At 54.8% G+C, this 17855-nt stretch overlaps 1 protein-coding gene across 2 annotated transcripts; it reads left to right on the top strand.

The window, feature by feature from the left end:
• Nucleotides 1-541: 541 nt before the first annotated feature.
• LRRC32 (leucine rich repeat containing 32) lies at nt 542-14221 on the top strand. 2 transcript variants are annotated; one of them, XM_019649313.1, is made up of 3 exons: nt 542-675; nt 5448-5542; nt 10208-14221. In XM_019649313.1, the coding sequence occupies exons 2-3, from the start codon at nt 5456-5458 to the stop codon at nt 12098-12100; spliced, it is 1980 nt and encodes a 659-aa protein (XP_019504858.1). In that variant the 5' UTR covers nt 542-675; nt 5448-5455; the 3' UTR covers nt 12101-14221. The 2 variants fall into 2 exon arrangements, with proteins under 2 accessions (XP_019504858.1, XP_019504859.1); XM_019649314.1 differs by lacking the exon at nt 542-675 and adding an exon at nt 683-1525.
• Nucleotides 14222-17855: the final 3634 nt, after the last annotated feature.

Below are 17855 nucleotides of genomic sequence, written 5' to 3'. Positions count from 1 at the left end.
AAGTTTCTCAATCTGAAAACTAAGGACTTGGACGGTACCGTTTCACAGGGCTGCCTAAGGTTTGGAGACAGGTCTGAACACTAGACCGCATTCAGAGGGCAAATAATTTGCCGGGACTCGCCAGAGGAGACTGCAGCGGCAGTTGTGGGGAGCCCCCTCTGTGGCCGCCCCAGGGCCAGTGAAGGGTCATTTCCTTCCGCGTTCAGCCCCGCGTTCACTTCTCCTGTTTGTCGACCCTAAGTGCGGGGCCAGGCCGGATTTCCTCTGCGGACCTGCGGCTCCTAGAACTACCCGCCCCTCCGGCTTCCTCAGCGACCCCTCTCCCCCGGCCCTTTCATCCCTCACCCTTCAATTCATCGCTTCTCAGCCAGGGTTCCAGCGTGAAGAAAATGCTTTACTCCCTTGCGGGTTCCAGATAAACCAAGTCACTCTGGGGAGCGCCGGGCGCTAGGACCCCGCGGCATGGCCGAAGGGGGGCGTGGTGGGGCGGGAGAGGTATTTAAATTGGAGCCCGAGCCGCCCCCTCGCGGGTCGGGCTCCCGTGGGGCAGTGGAGCGGCCGTGCGCCTCTTCAGGCCGTGACCCCGGGATCTGGCACGGGGTGGGACCAGGGCTCAGGTTTGCGCAAAATGAACCGGGTCTGCCTGGGAGAGGAGCGGCGGCCGCGCTGAGCCAGGTAGGAGCCGCCCAGCGGGCGAGGCTGGCCGGCCGCCTAGGGAACCGGCTGTCCCGCGCCCCTCTAGAGCAGAGGTCGTGGAGCTGGTCTGGGGCTACAGACGCCTATCCCCACCCCACAGCAGCCCCCTCTCGCTGCCGCGCCCCAACTCGCGCGTGGAGCCAGGGTTGACCCACCCTCAGCCCCAGAGGTCTCTCAGGCTCCTTGGTATCAACGAATCTTTCCCGCGAAGGGCGTGGCCGGCGTTCCCATTTGACAGATGGGAAGACTTCGGCAGAAAGGCCAGCACTTGGCGGGAACACATAGCTAGTCAATGGCAGATCAGGATTTAAATCAGGATCTCCTACTATCCCCTGACCCAGGCCCCGGCGTGGGGCTTGCCATTCCGCCGCACCAGATAACCTGCCCATCTAGAGGGTGGGGGTGCACCCACCTCTCTCCAAGGGGCTCTGAAGCCAGGCTTCCTCATGGGTGGTAAGATTTGAGGGACCCCCACCCCCACCCTGGGCTGCCTGAAATTCTGCCATCACAGCCACATTCCTTTGGGTTAAGGTCCAATTCCCCCGTGGGATGCACATGTCTGCCCTTAGTGATTCACTGCTCAGTATGGGCGTCCACAGCAGCTCTCCCAGGACCCCACTGTGCCAGTGATCCCTGCTGAGAGAAGGGGCGGGAGGAACAGCTAGAGCCCAGCATCGTGAGCCTGTCTGCTTGTGGATACTGGGAGTGGGTGTCATTGGAGGGGGTCAGAGAGGGAGATCTTGGCCTGGTGTAGGGAAACATTTGCTTTGGAGGTAGACAGACTGGATTCTGATCCCGACTCTGCTATTTACTGCCTACGTGACTTTGGGTAAGTCACCTCTCTGAGCCTGTTTTCCTCATAGGCAAATTGAGGGCAGTGCTATAGGGACAGGCAACTCAACACCTGCTGGAGAAAACACAGCATTTGGGTCATGTAGACCTGAGTTATTATAAATCCCCAAACATTTAAGAGCTGGGTAACTATGGGGTAAGCCATTTCATCTTCCTGAGCCTCAGTTTTCTCATCTGTAAAATGGGAATTATAGTAATTACTTCATTGGGTTGTGAGAATTAAGTGAGATGATATAGGTCAAGTGCTTAAAGAGTGTCTAACATCCTTAAATTGTTAGCTTATTGTGATAGTAGGCATTGCCGCACCCCATTTCTCTCTCTCTCTCTCTCTCTCTCTCTCTCTCTCTCTCTCTCACACACACACACACACACACACACACACACACACAGAGATATTTTTTAAACACTTCCCCTTCCAGTCAGAGTCCTAGGATATCTTCTGTCACCACTTGTCCGCAGGCCTGGGGCCTCCACCCTCAGCACACCTCGCCTGGGCTGCTTAGCCCTGCAGGTCATTGTACCAGCTAGAAAGACCATATGTGTCCAGGGCACCTTCACAGCTAGTCTCATCTCGAGCATCACAATGGTTGGGGCAATCAGTGGCAGAACGGGAACCAGGCTACTTGCCTTACCGATGGGACACTGAGGCACTGAAGAGTTAAGGGACTCGCCCCAGGGAACAGGCTGGGGAGCAGTAGAGTCTGGATGGGAGCCTGCTTCTGAGTGACCCCAGTCCTCCCTCTTGAGAACAAGTCACCCTCAAATTCTACACACTGTGTCTTGGGCACTGCTGATGGATGCCCACAGCTGAGGGGTCCCCTTCTGTCAGATGCCAGGACAGAGTTCCACTGCCGCAGGGACGGTCCCTGCTGGATGCTCTGATGCCCACCTTGAGGGTACGGTGGCATTTGGCAGGCAGAGGAGGGGGAAATGAGGTCCCCTTTGAGCAGCAATGCCTTCAGGTCAGAACTAAGCCAGGCCCTTCCTAGTCCTCACCTCACACTCACCCCTCAGCCCATTTCAGGAGAGCTTCTACCCCTTGCTCTGCCATTTTTGTTCAGTAGATCTTTAGTGAGCACCACTTAATAGACCCCTGTTCTCATCTATTAAAAAATTAATTATCAGGAAATGGTCAATGTGAGGAAAACAACGAAACATGTACGGCTCTGAGGAAGAACATTCCAGGTGGAGGGAGCAGCAGGGCAAAGGCCCGGAGGCAGGAATGCACTTGCTGTGTTTGAGTAATGGCCAAAAGAATGGCTAGAACGCTCGAGTTTGGCGAGGGAAGGGCAAATGGCAGATGAAGTCAGAGAGGAGAGGTGTAAAGCCTGGACTATATTGGAGGTTTTCAAGCAGTGAGAGTCATGATCTGATCTATGATTTGACAAGACCACTCTGCTGCTCTGTGTAAGACAGACTGAAAGCCGTCGGGGTGGAAGCAGGGTGTTGCTGTAGTAGAGGCCCAGGGTCATGGTGGTGCCTCAGTGTGTGGCAATGATGGAGGAGGGAGGTAGGCAGATCTGGGGGCTATTTCTCAGGGAGAGCAGACAGAACCTGCTGGCTGGCCAATGTAGGGGGGGGGCAGTGGGCTGGGGGGAGAAATGAATGTGGCAGGGGGAGTCAAGTAGAACAACTGCTTTCACAAATGTGTCACCATGTTACCGAGACACCTCATGTCAATTCTCAGTGCTTCCTCCCCACCTGTCCGGTGGTTTGAGATGGGTCCCAGAGGATAGTGAGCCCCCTCTGCCCTAGGGGTGCTTCACATAGGAGTGGGGGGGATGGGCGGGGACAAACCACGGAGTGCTTGGTGCGGTGCTTACTGGAAGCCCAAGGGCTATGGGAACCTGGAGGAGGGGCCAATATGTAGCCCAGACTTCGGGAACCAGGAAGGCTTTTTGGAGGAGGTGACATCTAAGCTGAGACCCAAAGAATAAGGAGGTATTCAGCACAAGAGAAGGGAGGAAGTGAAGGTTTGGGTCCGTGAAAAGGGGCTCTGAGAACTAAAGGCGATAGGAGGCTTTCAGAACCCAGAGTGGGAGAGGGGACAGGAAGAAACGAAGCCGGAGAGAAGGGCTGGCTGGGCACGGCACATTCCCCTAGGGCCTCAGAGGCCCCACCGAGGGGTTTCCATTCAATTCTGAGTACACCAGCTTTCAGATGGGTGATGATGTTCTGCTTTTTAAACAGCAGAACAAAATTTCCTGTGAAAGCCCAACCTGTGATGCAGGTGAGAAGAGAGCAGCTGTGGGGGCAGAGGCCCATGCTGAGGGGAACCCAAGGAACAGGGCTTAAAAGACCAATGTGGCCCTTGCCTGTGTGAACAAGAATGGACCTCAGAAAAGCCACTTTCACTTAAAATTCATTGCAAGGATGCTAGTGGGTCCCAAGAGTAAAGACCCAGCCCTCAAAGGTTCTAGAAATGCCTCTTCTAAAGCATCCTCAGAGTCACCGTTCAGCACCTGTGAGAGACCTTATAGTGTAGAGGTTAAGGGTGCAGACCGAGGAGCCCGACTTGTTAGCTGTTAGACCTTGGATGTGTTACTGAATCTCCCTGAGCCTCAGCTTCCCTGCCTGCAATATGGGAATAGTAATCATGGAGCCAAATCACTGAATTATTGTGAGGATTAAATGAGTTAATATATATATATAAAGTATCAAGAAAACTTCCTGGTGCATAATAAGAGCTCTGTAAGTGGCACTTTCATAGAATATATCTTATTTGATCTTTAACAAAACTTGGCGGGTCAGCATTAACTTCAGAAAAGGAAACCGAGGCTCAGAGAAGTGAAGTGACTTGCATAAGGTCACATAGCAGGTAAGTGGAGGAGACACAAGGAACAGTCAGGGTTGGGTGTCCCTGAGTTCAGTGCTCTTAGAGGGCTTTATGTGTCCCTCTTTCTTAATGCTCTGTATGTATTATGGTCACTTCTGTGCATTTATTTGTGTCCCCAGTTCTCAGCACAGGGCATTCAGTAAAGGTGTGAATGAATAAATGAATGAATGAATGAATGAATGAATGCCATCAATGGATTGATCTGTGTATTCCTAGCACTTGGCCCATGTCCTTAGTGAGTGAGCCCCAAGCAACACTGGGATTCCACCCTACTGAGGGGGCCTCTGTGCTCCCCCTCAACCTCACCCTGGCTGCTCATAGAGAGAAGGGCTGGTTCAGCAGGCCTGAGTGTGCCCCTGAGTGTCCCTCTCTGCTGGCACTTGTGGTACCTTCAGTGAAAGTAAAAGGCCTGGCAGCATGCTCCTGGGGAAGTTTACTACCACAGTGCTGGGGGCAGGGCAGGCCTGCTGGCGGGGCTTCCTGTCAAGGCTCCAGGCCCAGCTTTCAAACAATAGCAGGGACTGGAGAATCAGAAAATAAAAAAAAATAGGGCAAAATAAAAGTCTGGGGTTGGGGGTGAGAGTGTTGAGGAATTCTGTTTGGGGCTTGAGGAGCTAGGATGGGGTGACCTGCTTGTGGCTTGAGTAGAAATGGTATCAGAGGCCCAGCTCCCCATCTCATCCGATCCCAGCCCTGAGGTTGGCCTAGGACAGCCCTTAGGGTCCCTTGGCCTCCTGCTCATCCCATCCACATTGTCTTCCACCGGATGGGGTCTTTTGAAACCCAAATCTAACCATATCACCTATTGCTTAAAAATTCTCGCTGGGGTGGGGAGGTGGGGAATGGCCCAGCTCTTTGGCTTGGCTGTGGAGTCCCTTTGCGATGGGCTACAGCCCCATTTCCTACCCCCTTCACAAGGTGCCCCATTCATGGCACCTTCATTCCAGCTACAACTATGGCCTGGGGTTCCCTGAGGACAGGCACAGACAGGATGAGAGGGTGGGGGCTGGCAGTGGGAAGGAGCCCAAGGTTTTACAATGTTCCCCTTTCCTTCCCACCCTAGGCAGAGCCATGAGCCACCAGATCCTGCTGCTCCTGGCCGTGGTGACCGTGGGCCTGACTACCTCCCAACACGGAGACAAGGTGTCTTGTAAGATGGTAAGAAGCTCAGGCAGTGTAAGCTTCCGTCTCCCCCAGCCCTAGGGTATCCTACTGTCGCATCCCCAGAAGCCAGGAAGTTAAAGGAGTCAGAAGGGGAAAGGGAATGCATTTAATGCATTTAAACCTTGCATTTAACGAGCACCTGCTAGAATGTTTAAATACCTATTTACTATTAATCCTGCCAGGTAAGTACCGTTATTCCCGTTTTACAGAGTTGGAAACTGAGGCTTGGAGAGGTTAGGTAACTTGTCCAAAAGTCATTCAACTAGGATCAGTAGGGCCAACATTGAACTCTATTCTCCCAAGCTGCCCCCACAAGGGAATGGGTCCAGCTGGGTAATATAGAATAGATATATGGTGGGGGGAGATTGGGGGTGGGCCAGCTGGGAAGGACTCTTATGTACTGGGTTCCTTCTGAGGACAAATCCCCTTTTGTAACTAGGCTCTTTGACTTGGATCCATATGCCACATCCCTGCTGGGATCTCTCATTCATTACTGCCAGGTTAAATGCTGACTCCTCCAGGAAGCCTCCCCTGATCCCTCCCAGGCTGACCTGGTTCTGTTTGCTCCCTTTTCTGGGTTTCCACAACCCCAACCTTCCCTCCATTTCAATATTGAACACATGACATAGTTGACAAATGGGTCCAAGCCTGTCTCACCTGCCAGACCAAAAGCTTCTTGAGGGCAGGGATCAGATTCAATTCAGTTTGATCCTTTTTCAGTCTCTGAGCCAGGGAGACTAGCCCTAAAGTTACTGTGACCCTGTGGGCTACAGAGAAAAGGAACCACTTAGGTTCCCTTATAAGGCTGAGTAGCCACTGAAGGCTGCAGCTCTGGCAGCCTCACCTAGACTTGGGGCTGGAAGCATATGACACAGAATGGGCATCTGCTTCTGGAGACTGGACGTGCTGGCAGCGAGAACCCAGTGGCCCTTCTTTGGGGCTTTAGTGTCCTGCTGTTGTCACCTCACTTCTTGCTCTTCAGAGCCCTTCTGAGATCTCCAGAACCCATAATAATAAGCAGAGAAGGCCTCACCTGTCACCAAATGCAGCCCCACATTCTTCCTGGGGAGATAGGCTCAGAGAGATGAAGGGCCTGGGCCACCCAACAGGAAGGAGAACTGGGTGAGCTTTGGATTTGGGGCAAATGAGATAGTGGGCAGGGAAGCACTTTCTGAACTATCATGGAAGGAGTTACGAGGGTTTTCAAAATAGTAAAAAAGAAAATTGGCCCATGTTCAGGGCTTGAGAAATGCCTGCACCATGCTGAGGGCTGTCTCTCCCTCTGTCCTGCCCAGAACTCCTCTTTTCAACTGAGGAAACTAAGGCTGAGCGAAGAGCTGTGACCCGCCAGGGTTATACAAACAGGAAGTAACAGAGCAGGATTCGAACCCAGCTTATGCTGCCCACTGTTGGGTGACTCCTCCTACCCCGCTTTCCATCTATGATCAGGTGGTAAAATGGAGTTGAGTGTCAAGTCCTCTTCCCTCCAAAAAAAACCCGGATAGGGCGCAGTGGCATCCTGGCATCCCAGAATGCTTGGGCAGGGAGCTGTCAGGGGATGCGCCAAACTTGGCTAAGAGCAGGTTCCCCCAAGTCCCCTCCCCATGTAAATCAGTCGTGCTGGAGGCTTGGCGCTTAGGACGTGGTGGGCACCCTGGAAATGGAGTGCTGAGAGCTGCCCTGGTGTTTAAGCTCCTTCCTGGACTGGACTGGAGAGCTGGGCAGCCAAGTGCAGCCCTGCCTACCAGCAGCCTCCTCTGGGCCTCTGACAGGGGTCCTGGGCACCTGGGCATAAAGCAAGTCTTAGGCTCTGTGCTTGGCCGGCTTTGTGTCCCAGCTTAAGTCTCAGGGGTTGGTCCCCCAGGAAGCCTTTGAGTATCCAGAGGTGAAATGGGGTATGGGCTTGCATATGGGGTGTGGGCTTGCATACGGGATAACATAATGCACAGGACAGTGACCCCAACACAGTAAATGCTCAGGAAGTGGTAGCTGCCGTTACTTACTGTGCTGAAGGACTCAACCTGGGTGATCAGCCAGCTGAGGGCCAGTGCTCAGAACTTGGTTGACACCAGTAGGATAAGGACCTAACAGTAGCTTTGAGTCTCTGACTATCTGATTTGGGGGCAGCCTACCCCACTGAGCCTTGATTCCCTTAGGGTAAACGTGCCTTATTTAGGGCACATTTCCTATGGGGTAAATGTGCCTTTGAAGATTAAATAAGGCAAGGGATCTATGTGTTCGGCACAATCTTGACACAGAGCTAGCGCTCCATCGTTAGTGGCAGTCAATGTGTTCGTGTTCATTTTGCTGTTCCTCCTCTAGTCGGGGTGGTCCAGGAGCTGAGGACAGGATGAGGAGGCCATGCCTAGTGGCCACAGCTGGCTAAGAGGCTGCGGGGGAGGAAAGGTCAAGGAGCCAGGCAAGACTGGCGAGGTGGCCGGGGTAGGTTTCCAGTTAACGTGGATGCTCTACGGCAGAGGTATCCCTGGGCCTCTGAGTAGGCCAGTCACTGTGCTGCATGGAGCAGGAAGAGGAACGCAGATGCCTGGTGGGGAGCAGTCTGTTCCTCTCCCCTCCTCACCTTGGGGCTCTTGGGAGGAAGCCAAGAGCTGAGCCAGGCAGGAGGGAGCCCCCCAGGCTGGTATTCCTGCCCTGCTGGCTCAGCCACTGACACCATAACGGGTGCAGGACATTGCCATCTTCAGGCTCAGTCTCCCCATCTGGGAAGTGGGTGGGCTGGACCCTTTTTGCTCTAATAGTCTTTGACTTTCGTCTGAACATATGGATCATCCCTTTTCTTTCCTTTCAGAAAGGTGATTGAATCAATCCCTCAGGACTTGACTAAGCCGGTGATATCTGAGACTCATTCATTAAAAGGATTTACTGAGCACCTTCTGTGGGCCAGGCCCAAGGCATCCACATCACCTAAACCAGTCCCTGTTGGCTCTGAGCTCACTGTCTAGCAGGTCCCCACACAGACAGTCACAACTCAGGGGCCAAAGCTATGACAGAGGAAGCACAGAGGCCGTGAGAACCTGGAGGAGGCACTGACTTGCCCTGCAGTCAGGGAAGGCTTCCTGGTGGAGAGACCCCGGAGCTCAGCATGCAGAATTCACCATTCGGATCTGATTGGGGAGGGCATAACTAGCACAGGGAACAGCAAGGAGGAGGACCAGGGGTGGGCATGGGAGGGTACAATGGGCACGGTCAGGTATGGTCACTGCACGTGGGCTGGGCTAGAGTGGGGTTGGAAGGAGAGAGAACAGGTCAACAGGGTTCACAAACAGCCTTGAACCCTGCTGAGGGTCCTGGACTTTTTGCCCTGGAGGAGTTTAAGCAGAGGCTAGCTTGGTCAGAGTAGAGTTTCTGAGTAGTTGCCAGGCATCTGGCTGGTGGATGGGTGAGAAGGGATCAATGGAGCTAGAAGCTGGGGCAGGAGTTGGGCCTGAGCTGGGCGGTGGGAAAAGTCAGAGCCTTGGCTGGGAAAGGCTGGGGTTCCTGGTATGCTGGAGAAGACGAGAGGGAGGCTGCATCTGCACGGAAAGAATTCTGGCCCCGGAAGGCACATGGGGTAGAAGGCTGTTAAAAGGTTGGCTCTTAAAAGACCTCGGTTCGAATCCCAGCTCTGCTCAGTAGCTGGGTGATCTTAGAGCCTCCCGTAATACCCTGTACTGATTGTTATCCCATTTCACAGGAAACTTAGGAACGTATCTTCTAATGTGACCCAGAGCCAGAGAAGAGCAGGGCCAAGCTGGGACCCAGGCTTCCTGGTTCCCCATCCTGAGTTCCTTTTATCGGCCTAGATAGCTACATTTACCCAGCTGGTGTTAGACTAGATTAACCCACTTTGGGGGAAATGTTTCCAAAAGGGAAAAATGCAGTTTGCACTCTTGTCATCAATTTTCAGCCTCCCTTCCTCAGATCTCATTCAAGCCCTCATTCCATGGGGGCACAGCTCCAGGTCCCAGACCTTGCCTTCCTTAGTTACACTCCTTCCTTCTGCCATTACCCACACACACCTCCATCAGTGGCTTCACTTCCCATGGCACCCGGTCCATATCAGCCCCTAGAGATGGGGTAGAGGGAGGGGACAGGGGAAGGATGCCCAGGGTGCCAACCCACATTCTGTGATGACAAGACTATGATTTTGCTATGTGAGCCCCATCAAGTCACATTACCACTCTGATTTCTTATCCAGTAAGTAACTCATCCTTCCCCAGCACTCTTCCAGTATTTTAGATTTTGTTTAGCAATTTTCAGACCCATGGTCTCACTGGGTCTTCACAATAGCCTGCCCATCAAATATGATCACCTCTATTTAAGAAACCCAAGCTCAGAGAGGATTTGTTAGTTCATTTATCCTTCTATCTGTCTATCATCTCTCTGTCTGTCTACCCATCAAAGCTTCCTTGAGTCCCTTTCTGATGTCATGCTATACTGGGTGCCACAGACAGGGCAGGGAGTGGGATGGAGATCAATTAGAAATGGGATGATTGGGCTGGGATGGAGGTATATTGAGTATTCTGCCTGGGAAGCCAGGGGAGAAGTCTAGCCTAGCCTGTCTGGGGCTCAAGTCGTCCTTCCTGGAGGCATGTGCCTGGTTCCAGCTGCTACCACAGCCACTGATGCCTGCTGCTTTCCCTGCCTCCCTCTTCGCAGGTAGACAAGGAGGTCTTGTGTCAGGGCCTTGGCCTACTCCAGGTCCCCTCCGTGCTTCCGCGGGACATGGAGGCCCTTGACCTGTCTGGAAACCAGCTTCGGAGCATCCTAGCCTTGCCCCTGGGCTTCTACACGACGCTTCGTCACCTGGATTTGAGCTCCAATGAGATCAGCTTCCTCCAGCCAGGTGTGTTCCAGGCCCTGTCCCATCTGGAGCACCTCAACCTGGCCCACAACCGCCTGGCGCTGAGCACTGGTGGTCTTGGCCCCCTGCCGCACGTGATGTCCCTGGACCTGTCTGGGAACAGCCTGTACAGCGAGCTGGTGGAGCAGCTGCTGGGGGAGGCACCCGCCCTGCGCACCCTCACACTGGCAGAGAACAGCCTGACACGCCTCTCCCGCCAGACCTTCTGGGGCACACCTGCACTGGAGCGGCTGGATCTACACAGCAATGTGCTGATGGACATAGAGGATGGCGCTTTTGAGGCCCTGCCCCACCTGGCCCACCTCAACCTTTCCAGGAACTCCCTCACCTGCATCTCTGACTTTAGCCTCCAGCAGCTGAGGGTGCTGGACCTCAGCTGCAACAGTATCGAGGCCTTTCAGACGGCCCCAGAGCCCCAGGCTGCATACCAGCTCACCTGGCTTGACCTGCGGGAGAACAAACTGCTCCACTTCCCTGACCTGGCCACATTCCCGAGACTCATCTACTTGAATGCGTCCAACAACCTCATCCGGCTCCCTGCGGGGCCACCCCAGGGCAGTGAGGCCATCCACGCACCTTCCGAGGGCTGGTCAGCCTTGCCCCTCTCGAACCCCAGCCGTAATACCAGCACCCACCCCCTCTCCCAGCTCTTGAATCTGGATTTGAGCTACAATGAGATTGACCTCATCCCAGAGGGCTTTCTTGAGCACCTGACCTCCCTGCGCTTTCTGAACCTCAGCCGAAACTGCTTGCACGTCTTTGAGGCTCAGCAGGCGGGCTCCCTGCCCTGCCTTGTGCTCCTGGACATCAGCTACAATGCGATAGAGACACTGGAGTTAGGCTCCAGAGTCTTGGGGTCTCTGCAGACACTGCTCCTACAGGACAACGCCCTGCAGGCCCTGCCCCCATATACCTTTGCTGGCCTGGCCAGCCTGCATAGACTTAACCTGCAGGGGAACCAGGTCAGCCCCTGTGGGGGGCCAGGTGAGCCGGGACCCTCAGGATGTGTGGCCTTCTCTGGAATCTCCTCCCTACGCATCCTGAACTTGGTGGACAATGAGATGGAGACACTCAGGGCAGGTGCCTTCCTCCACACGCCACTTACCGAGCTGGACCTCTCTGCCAACCCAGGGTTGGATGTGGCCACAGGGGCCTTGGCAGGCCTGGAGGCCTCCTTAGAGGTCCTGGCCCTGCAGGGCAATGGGCTGGAGGTCCTACAGGTGGACCTGCCCTGCTTCAGCTGTCTCAAGCAGCTCAATCTTGCTGAGAACCGCCTGAGCCGCCTGCCAGCCTGGACCCAGGCTGTGTCCCTGGAGGTTCTGGACCTAAGGAACAACAGCTTCAGCCTCCTGCCGGGCAGTGCCATGGGCGGCCTAGAGACCAGCCTCCGGCGCCTCTACCTACAGGGGAATCCTCTCAGCTGCTGCGGCAATGGCTGGCTGGCGGCCCAACTGCACCAGGGCCGTGTGGACGTGGATGCCACCCAGGACCTGATCTGCCGCTTCCACTCCCAAGAGGAGGTGTCCCTGAGCCACGTGCGTCCTGAGGACTGTGAGAAGGGGGAGCTCAAGAATGTCAACCTCATCATCATCCTCACCTTCGCACTGGTCTCTGCCATCATCCTCACCACGCTGGCCACCTGTTGCTGCGTCCGCCGGCCGAAGTTCAACCAACAGTATAAAGCCTAGAGAGGCTGGGGCTGCAGAACACCTCAGCCGGGAGCTAGAGGCACAGGGAAGGGTGGGGATTGACCCGGCGTCACAGAGTGAACCAGGGTCCCAGAACCCTGGTCTCTAAATCCCAGCCCAGGTCTCCTTTTCCTGCACCCCGCTGCATCGTAAGGCAACCCACTTCCAGGTGGCACTTGTGATCCAGCTGTGGAACCCGGAAGTTGTGCAGCTTCAGGAGTGATAGAAAATGAGGTTGACCCATGGGATCAACAAACCTTCACCAGACATCTGTTTTGTGCCACACCCTGCTCTGGGCACTGGGGACACCATCGATGAAGGAGACACATCCCTGCCCTCATGCACCTCCCAATCTGGGTGGGGAGGGGGTCGCAAAGCCATGCAATGACCACACAGAGTGTGGAGCCCAGGGCTCCAAAGCTAAGCTGCGCCAGCTGAGTAGGGAGAGTCCTGCCCAGCCAGGCCAGACAGGGCCGGGGAGGGTCAAGACCGAGAGGATTCGTCTGAGACATTTGCAAGCAGGCTATTTGTCACATATTCTGATAATGACTTTCAGCTTCTCTGGAACATGAAGAGCTTGTGACCGGAAGAGAACTGGAGCCACATGAGTGCCTCTTGGATCTAGCACGATTGGGCGGGCTGCAGCAGCTCCAGCAGGTCCTGATTAAGAGGCTGTCACCCTGGGCTCCGGCCGACACTGGACCATTTCTTTTCCTGCACTGGACAGGCTCTTTTCCTACCTGGCACCCTTGTGTTGCACACACTGGCCCAAATACTACCCTAGCCCCCACTCCCTGCCCAGGCCCCTTGCTCCATCCCAGTCCCACCCCAACTGGAGAAGCAGGAGTTAGAGCCTTAGGGCTCTGGTTCTGTTTTGCTCCAGGCTTGGCAGCTGTAACAAACTCAAGCCCACATCTGCCACTTTATGACAACCCTCTGAGGTTGGTATTTTACCCTGTTTTATGAAAGAGGCTCCAAGTCTCCCTCCATGGTGCCCCAGCTAAGAAATGCCATCACTGAGATTCAGACTCATCCTCCTGATGTCAGGACCTGAGCTTTGCCACTGTGCGGGCTGCAGGCTGTCAGGTGGACAGGAAAGTGGCCCCACATCACTGGAACAAGGCCAAGGAGCATCCTGTGCTGTGTATCCCCACCTGCGCCTCTCCCTCCTCTCCCCGAGGCAGGCAAAGAGGAGACAGGCAGCCACAGGCCCTCTCCTTCTCTGCCTCAGTTTCCCTCATTCCCTCCTTTGCAGGCCGGTGTGGGTCCCCTGTTTTCTCTTCTTGCTCTTGCATTCCCTCTTTATCCAATGAGCACAGCCTGGAGCTCATTGAGTCCAACCTCCCCATTGCACAGATAGAGAAACTGAGGCTTAGGAAGATAGGGACTTGCTCAGAGATGTACAAGTTGCTGGCAGTGCCTGTGAAAACAGTCGATTCAGACTGCATTGGGGGTGTCGCAGGGGTGGGGTTGGGGGTTGGACCTGTGTGGTTTCCTTCCCTCACAGCTGTCACATCACAAGATAATGCTGGCTCCAAATTATCTTTCTGGTCCTCATCCTGCAGGGACTTTTTTTTTTTCTCCTAGAAAAATAGGTAGAAAAATGCCTCCAGATTTAACCCCTGGTCCCACATACCCATGGACTAATGGGCTGTCCAGGAAGAAAGGAAGCCCTGGGATCAGCCCATGCCCTCTTGCTGTTGTCTTCACTTCCCACCTATGCTTGGCTGCTGCCTGGCTCAGGGTGGTGCTTGGGAAAGTGTGAAACAATGAAAACGCCCCCCTTTCTGCCCCATTTTACAGATAAGAAAACTGAGCCCCAGTGAGGGTCAAGGACTCAGGGAGTCGATGGTAGAGCCAGGGTTGGAACCTGGGGGCCTGGTCTCAGCCTAGGGCCCTGGGGGCCTGGCAGGCAGCCCAGGCCAGCCCTGGTTGGGATCATGACCACAGGTGCTCACTGCACACAAACACTCTTTCTCGGGCTTGGAGGCAGGTGCAGGCCCCTCCATGCCTGATCTTTGAAAACACTACGTAATGCTGCTCTCACCTTCCAGGAGCCAGGCCACAGCCTAGGCCTTGGGACCAGCTCTTTGTATAACCCACATGAATGTATTAAAAAATAATTTTGCATAAACAATGCAGCCTGCCAGCCTCTTCCTTGCTGCAGGTAATCGGCGCCATCACATCCACGCAAACCCTGCTTTCCTCCTCTTCCATTATGGTCTTTGAACCCTCATGGCAAACCCTGGGGTGCGGGGGGGTGGTGGAGGGGGGGACTGCTGGGTGGGAGATTAAGGCTCTGGGTCATCATCACCCTGGATCTGGGGGCCTGAGCCCCAATCACATCCCTTCACACTCAACACACCCTGCTCCCCACCCCCATCACTGAGACATGGAGGAGCACTTTTGGCCCTTTGTGCTCACCCCCTCTGCCCCTCCTCTCTAGTAATTTCTTCTCAGACTTCAGCTGTGCTCAAGTTCTACCCATCTTAAAAATAGTAAAAAGACCCTTAAACTACTTTCCCTGTCCTTCACATACTTCATTGGTAAATTTCTCAGTGAAGTAGCTTCCCTTTTCTCCGCTCCATTTTCAACCCATCCAGGCTGCCTTCAGCCCCTCGGCACCCTACACTGCCCTGGCTAAGGCCAGAGAGGGTACCTTTGAAAAAACTCCATGCACTTTTCAATCTGCACCTCCTTGACCTCTCAGCTATGGGGGCCCCTTACCCATATCCTCCTCATCACCCGCGTCCTCCCCTAGGCATGCTTTCCAAGGCATCTAGGATCCACGTATGTTTTTCACCTTCCTCTCAGGCCACTCCTTTTCAGGGTCTGCTGAGTGCTCATCTGCTTATATGCCTGGAACCATCTGACTAGTGACCACCAGGACTCCCATCCCAGGCCCTCTTCCTTTGGGAATGTCATCACCCTCGTTGTCATAGCCACCACAAACCTCTGACGATGCCCACATCTCTATTCCAGCCCCAATCTCTCCTGACCATCTAGTCCTGCTACCCTGATACGCAGAGGCCATCCCCACTAGAGCTAAAGGTCTCCCAGGGGCTGGAGAATTGAGAATAAGTGGGCAGGCTGCAGCTCAAGGTTGAACTTAGAAAAAGAGCCAGGAAGGCCCAGAAAAACACCTTGGCTTCTAAAAGGGAGTTGGGGGGTAAGGGTATGGGCCGTGGGGCCTGGGGAAGGGAACAAGGGCCACCTCATGTAGGGTGGGGCAGGTGAGGGGCTCTGAAGCAGTCTAGAGGGAAGTGAGTGGCTTCCCCACCCTCCACTTTGCAGGCCCCTGTGCTTATCCTCATATGGCCCCACCTCCAGCTGCCCAACACCCAGATACTGCCCCCTCAGGTGCCAACCTCCTCTCTCTCTCTAGTTTCAGCTCAGTGATGCTTTGCTCCCCCTCCCCCCACCCACCCAAGCATCCTAGAGATTTCTCCAACCCAGCTTCTCTGGGATGGGACCTCTCACCTCCCAGCTCCTACTATCCAAAGGAAAATTTTTAATGCCTATTTCACGGATGGGGCTGGGCGGTGAGAGGGCATGTGACTCAACACCCTGGCACACAGATGCTCAGCAAAGGCCTAAAGGAAGGCAGTAGCAGGGGCCGAGCTCAGCCCAGGGCTCTGTGGGCCTCCCATCCAGGCGGGAGCCCCCCAGACTCCTGACCCCTTTTCCTGGCAAACAGGAGTGTTTGCTCACCTGGCCAAGACCCCCAGTGAGGCTGAAATTCCTGTTTTCAGCCAAACATGGACACAGCTGCCAACTAGGTCATCAGAACATCCGGCAGGTTCCAGGGAGAGGGGAGGCCCTTGCCTGCCCAGTCACAGACAGCCTACAGTGCCAGGTCACCAGGCTCATTCAATTCAGTGGGCTGTTAGGAAGCTTCAGGAGGCACGGGGTCCAGCAGGAGCCAGGTTTGCAGGCCAGGTGGGAGCGGAGGAAGGCGGCATCCATGGTCCACAGCTACCTCACCCTGTCAGCCCCCTGTGCGGGCATATCTCCCCTGCACCCAGGATCCGCTGTCTGCTTTCTGTGCCCCTGTCGTTTAGGCAGCTCACAAGGCCCTGGGAGGGAAGTCCTGTGGTCCTCCAGCCCCATCTCTCTCTGGCTGCCTCCCATCCTGTGTTCAGAGCAGACACTTATTGAGCACCTCCAGGTGGGCCTTGTGCTGAGCCTGGAGATACACTGGTGTATGTCATTCTAACAATCTTCGAACAGATTTCTATTATTATCATTCTCATTTTAGAGAAACTGACACTCAAGTTCCCACAGCAGGAAAGTGCCAGAGCTGAGGCTTATAAAACCAGGTTTGCCCCACTCCAGAGCCAGCGATCTCAACGTTTGGTGGCACTGCCTCCCGACCCTCACTGGCATCAAGCTCTCTCCACTTCCTTTAGCTCGAATGTCTCACCCACCCTGACCCACCTTCCAAACTCCTCCTTTTCAACCCCTGCGAGTATCGCCTCCTCTGGGGAGACTGCCCTGATTTCCCTCCTCCTCGCCCACCGCCCCAGGCTGCCCTCAACCACAGCATTGGGGTGTCTGCCTGATCTGCCACCAGCCCAGGAGCTCCTGAAGGGAGGTCCTACCCGAGTCCTTTCTGTGTCCACAAGGCGCACGAGCCAATGCAGAAGGTGAATTCAGGCAAGTTTTCCCGAATGGATGGCCTCTGCTCTCCAAGACTTAAAACCTTGTGGGGATTAAGACCAGCCCTCAAACAGAGAGTAGGGAGACAGCCCTCAGACAGACCCAGAGGACATAGAGGACTCAAAGGGAGACAGGGTGTGGGCTGCCCCAAAGCAGCATGGCCAGTGGTGAGGCAGAGAAACAATCTTTTCTCCCTGCCCTCCATTTTCCTCCAGTTTCTTCTTGCCTCTAGGACCCTGTTTTATCTTCTCCTCCGCCCTCCCCCCACTCTTTTCCCTTCCTTGTTCATCTCTCCTCCCACCCCCATCTCACTGGAAGCAGTTTGGGCTGTGGTAGCTGGGAACAGGGACGGGTGGAGGGGAGGGAGGCCCGAGCTGTTTATAGGAACTGGAGCAGCTCCATCCATCAGCTCTGTTTGGAGCTGGAAACCAAGCATAATAAATACCTTGGCTCCTCCCCAGCTGTGCTTTCCCTGAACTTGGCCGTTCGAACTCCAAAGCTTTCTGGCCTGCTGGTTCTCAGGACCCAGCTCCCATCCCACCCTGCTCCCACCTCCCACCAAGCTGCCCTGGAAAGAGCCCTGCCCCTGGGACCAGAAACACAGGCCCGAGTCTAGGCTCTGCCACTGCTTTGCTTTGGGAACAAAAGCAAGTCAAGCCACTTGTCTGTGCCTCCATTTCCCCATCTGTAATATGGGATCATAATCACTGCCCTCCTTCCCGCCCCCCTCCATAGGTACAGCACTGCTCATATGTTAGACCGGAGTAGCTTGAGCATCCTCTCTGTGCTGGGTCCCGGTGGGATCCCAGGACAGTCAGACAGCCTCTGCCTATCGGATGGAGGGAGGGACCTCACCACAGCACAAGCAGGAAGTGGTCAGCGCCACGAGGGAGGTCCAGATTGTGTGTTGGGGGATTTGTTTGCAGCAGGGAGTGGCCCTTCCAGCTGGAGGAATGAGGTAGCCTTCAAGGACATCCTGGCAGGCCCTGCAAGGAAGGGTAGGATTTCAGCATGTGGAGATGAGGGGAGGTTCTTCCAGGCAGAGCAAATGTGCGAGCAAATCGGGCAGTGAGAAAATGGGGGCCTAGATGGGGCA

Source organism: Hipposideros armiger, unplaced genomic scaffold, assembly GCF_001890085.2.
Source record: "Hipposideros armiger isolate ML-2016 unplaced genomic scaffold, ASM189008v1 scaffold_132, whole genome shotgun sequence".
In the NCBI taxonomy this organism is placed as follows: Eukaryota; Metazoa; Chordata; class Mammalia; order Chiroptera; family Hipposideridae; genus Hipposideros; species Hipposideros armiger.
Note: the sequence above shows the minus strand (reverse complement) of the source record. Positions and strands in the feature narration are given on the sequence as shown.

Excerpts from the sequence above, each read along its gene's own strand:
- LRRC32 (XM_019649313.1), top strand. The coding sequence starts at position 5,456 with ATGAGCCACCAGATCCTGCTGCTCCTGGCCGTGGTGACCGTGGGCCTG. Across the intron at positions 5,543-10,207 it reads ACAAGGTGTCTTGTAAGATG|GTAGACAAGGAGGTCTTGTG; the intron begins GTAAGAAGCTCA and ends CCCTCTTCGCAG.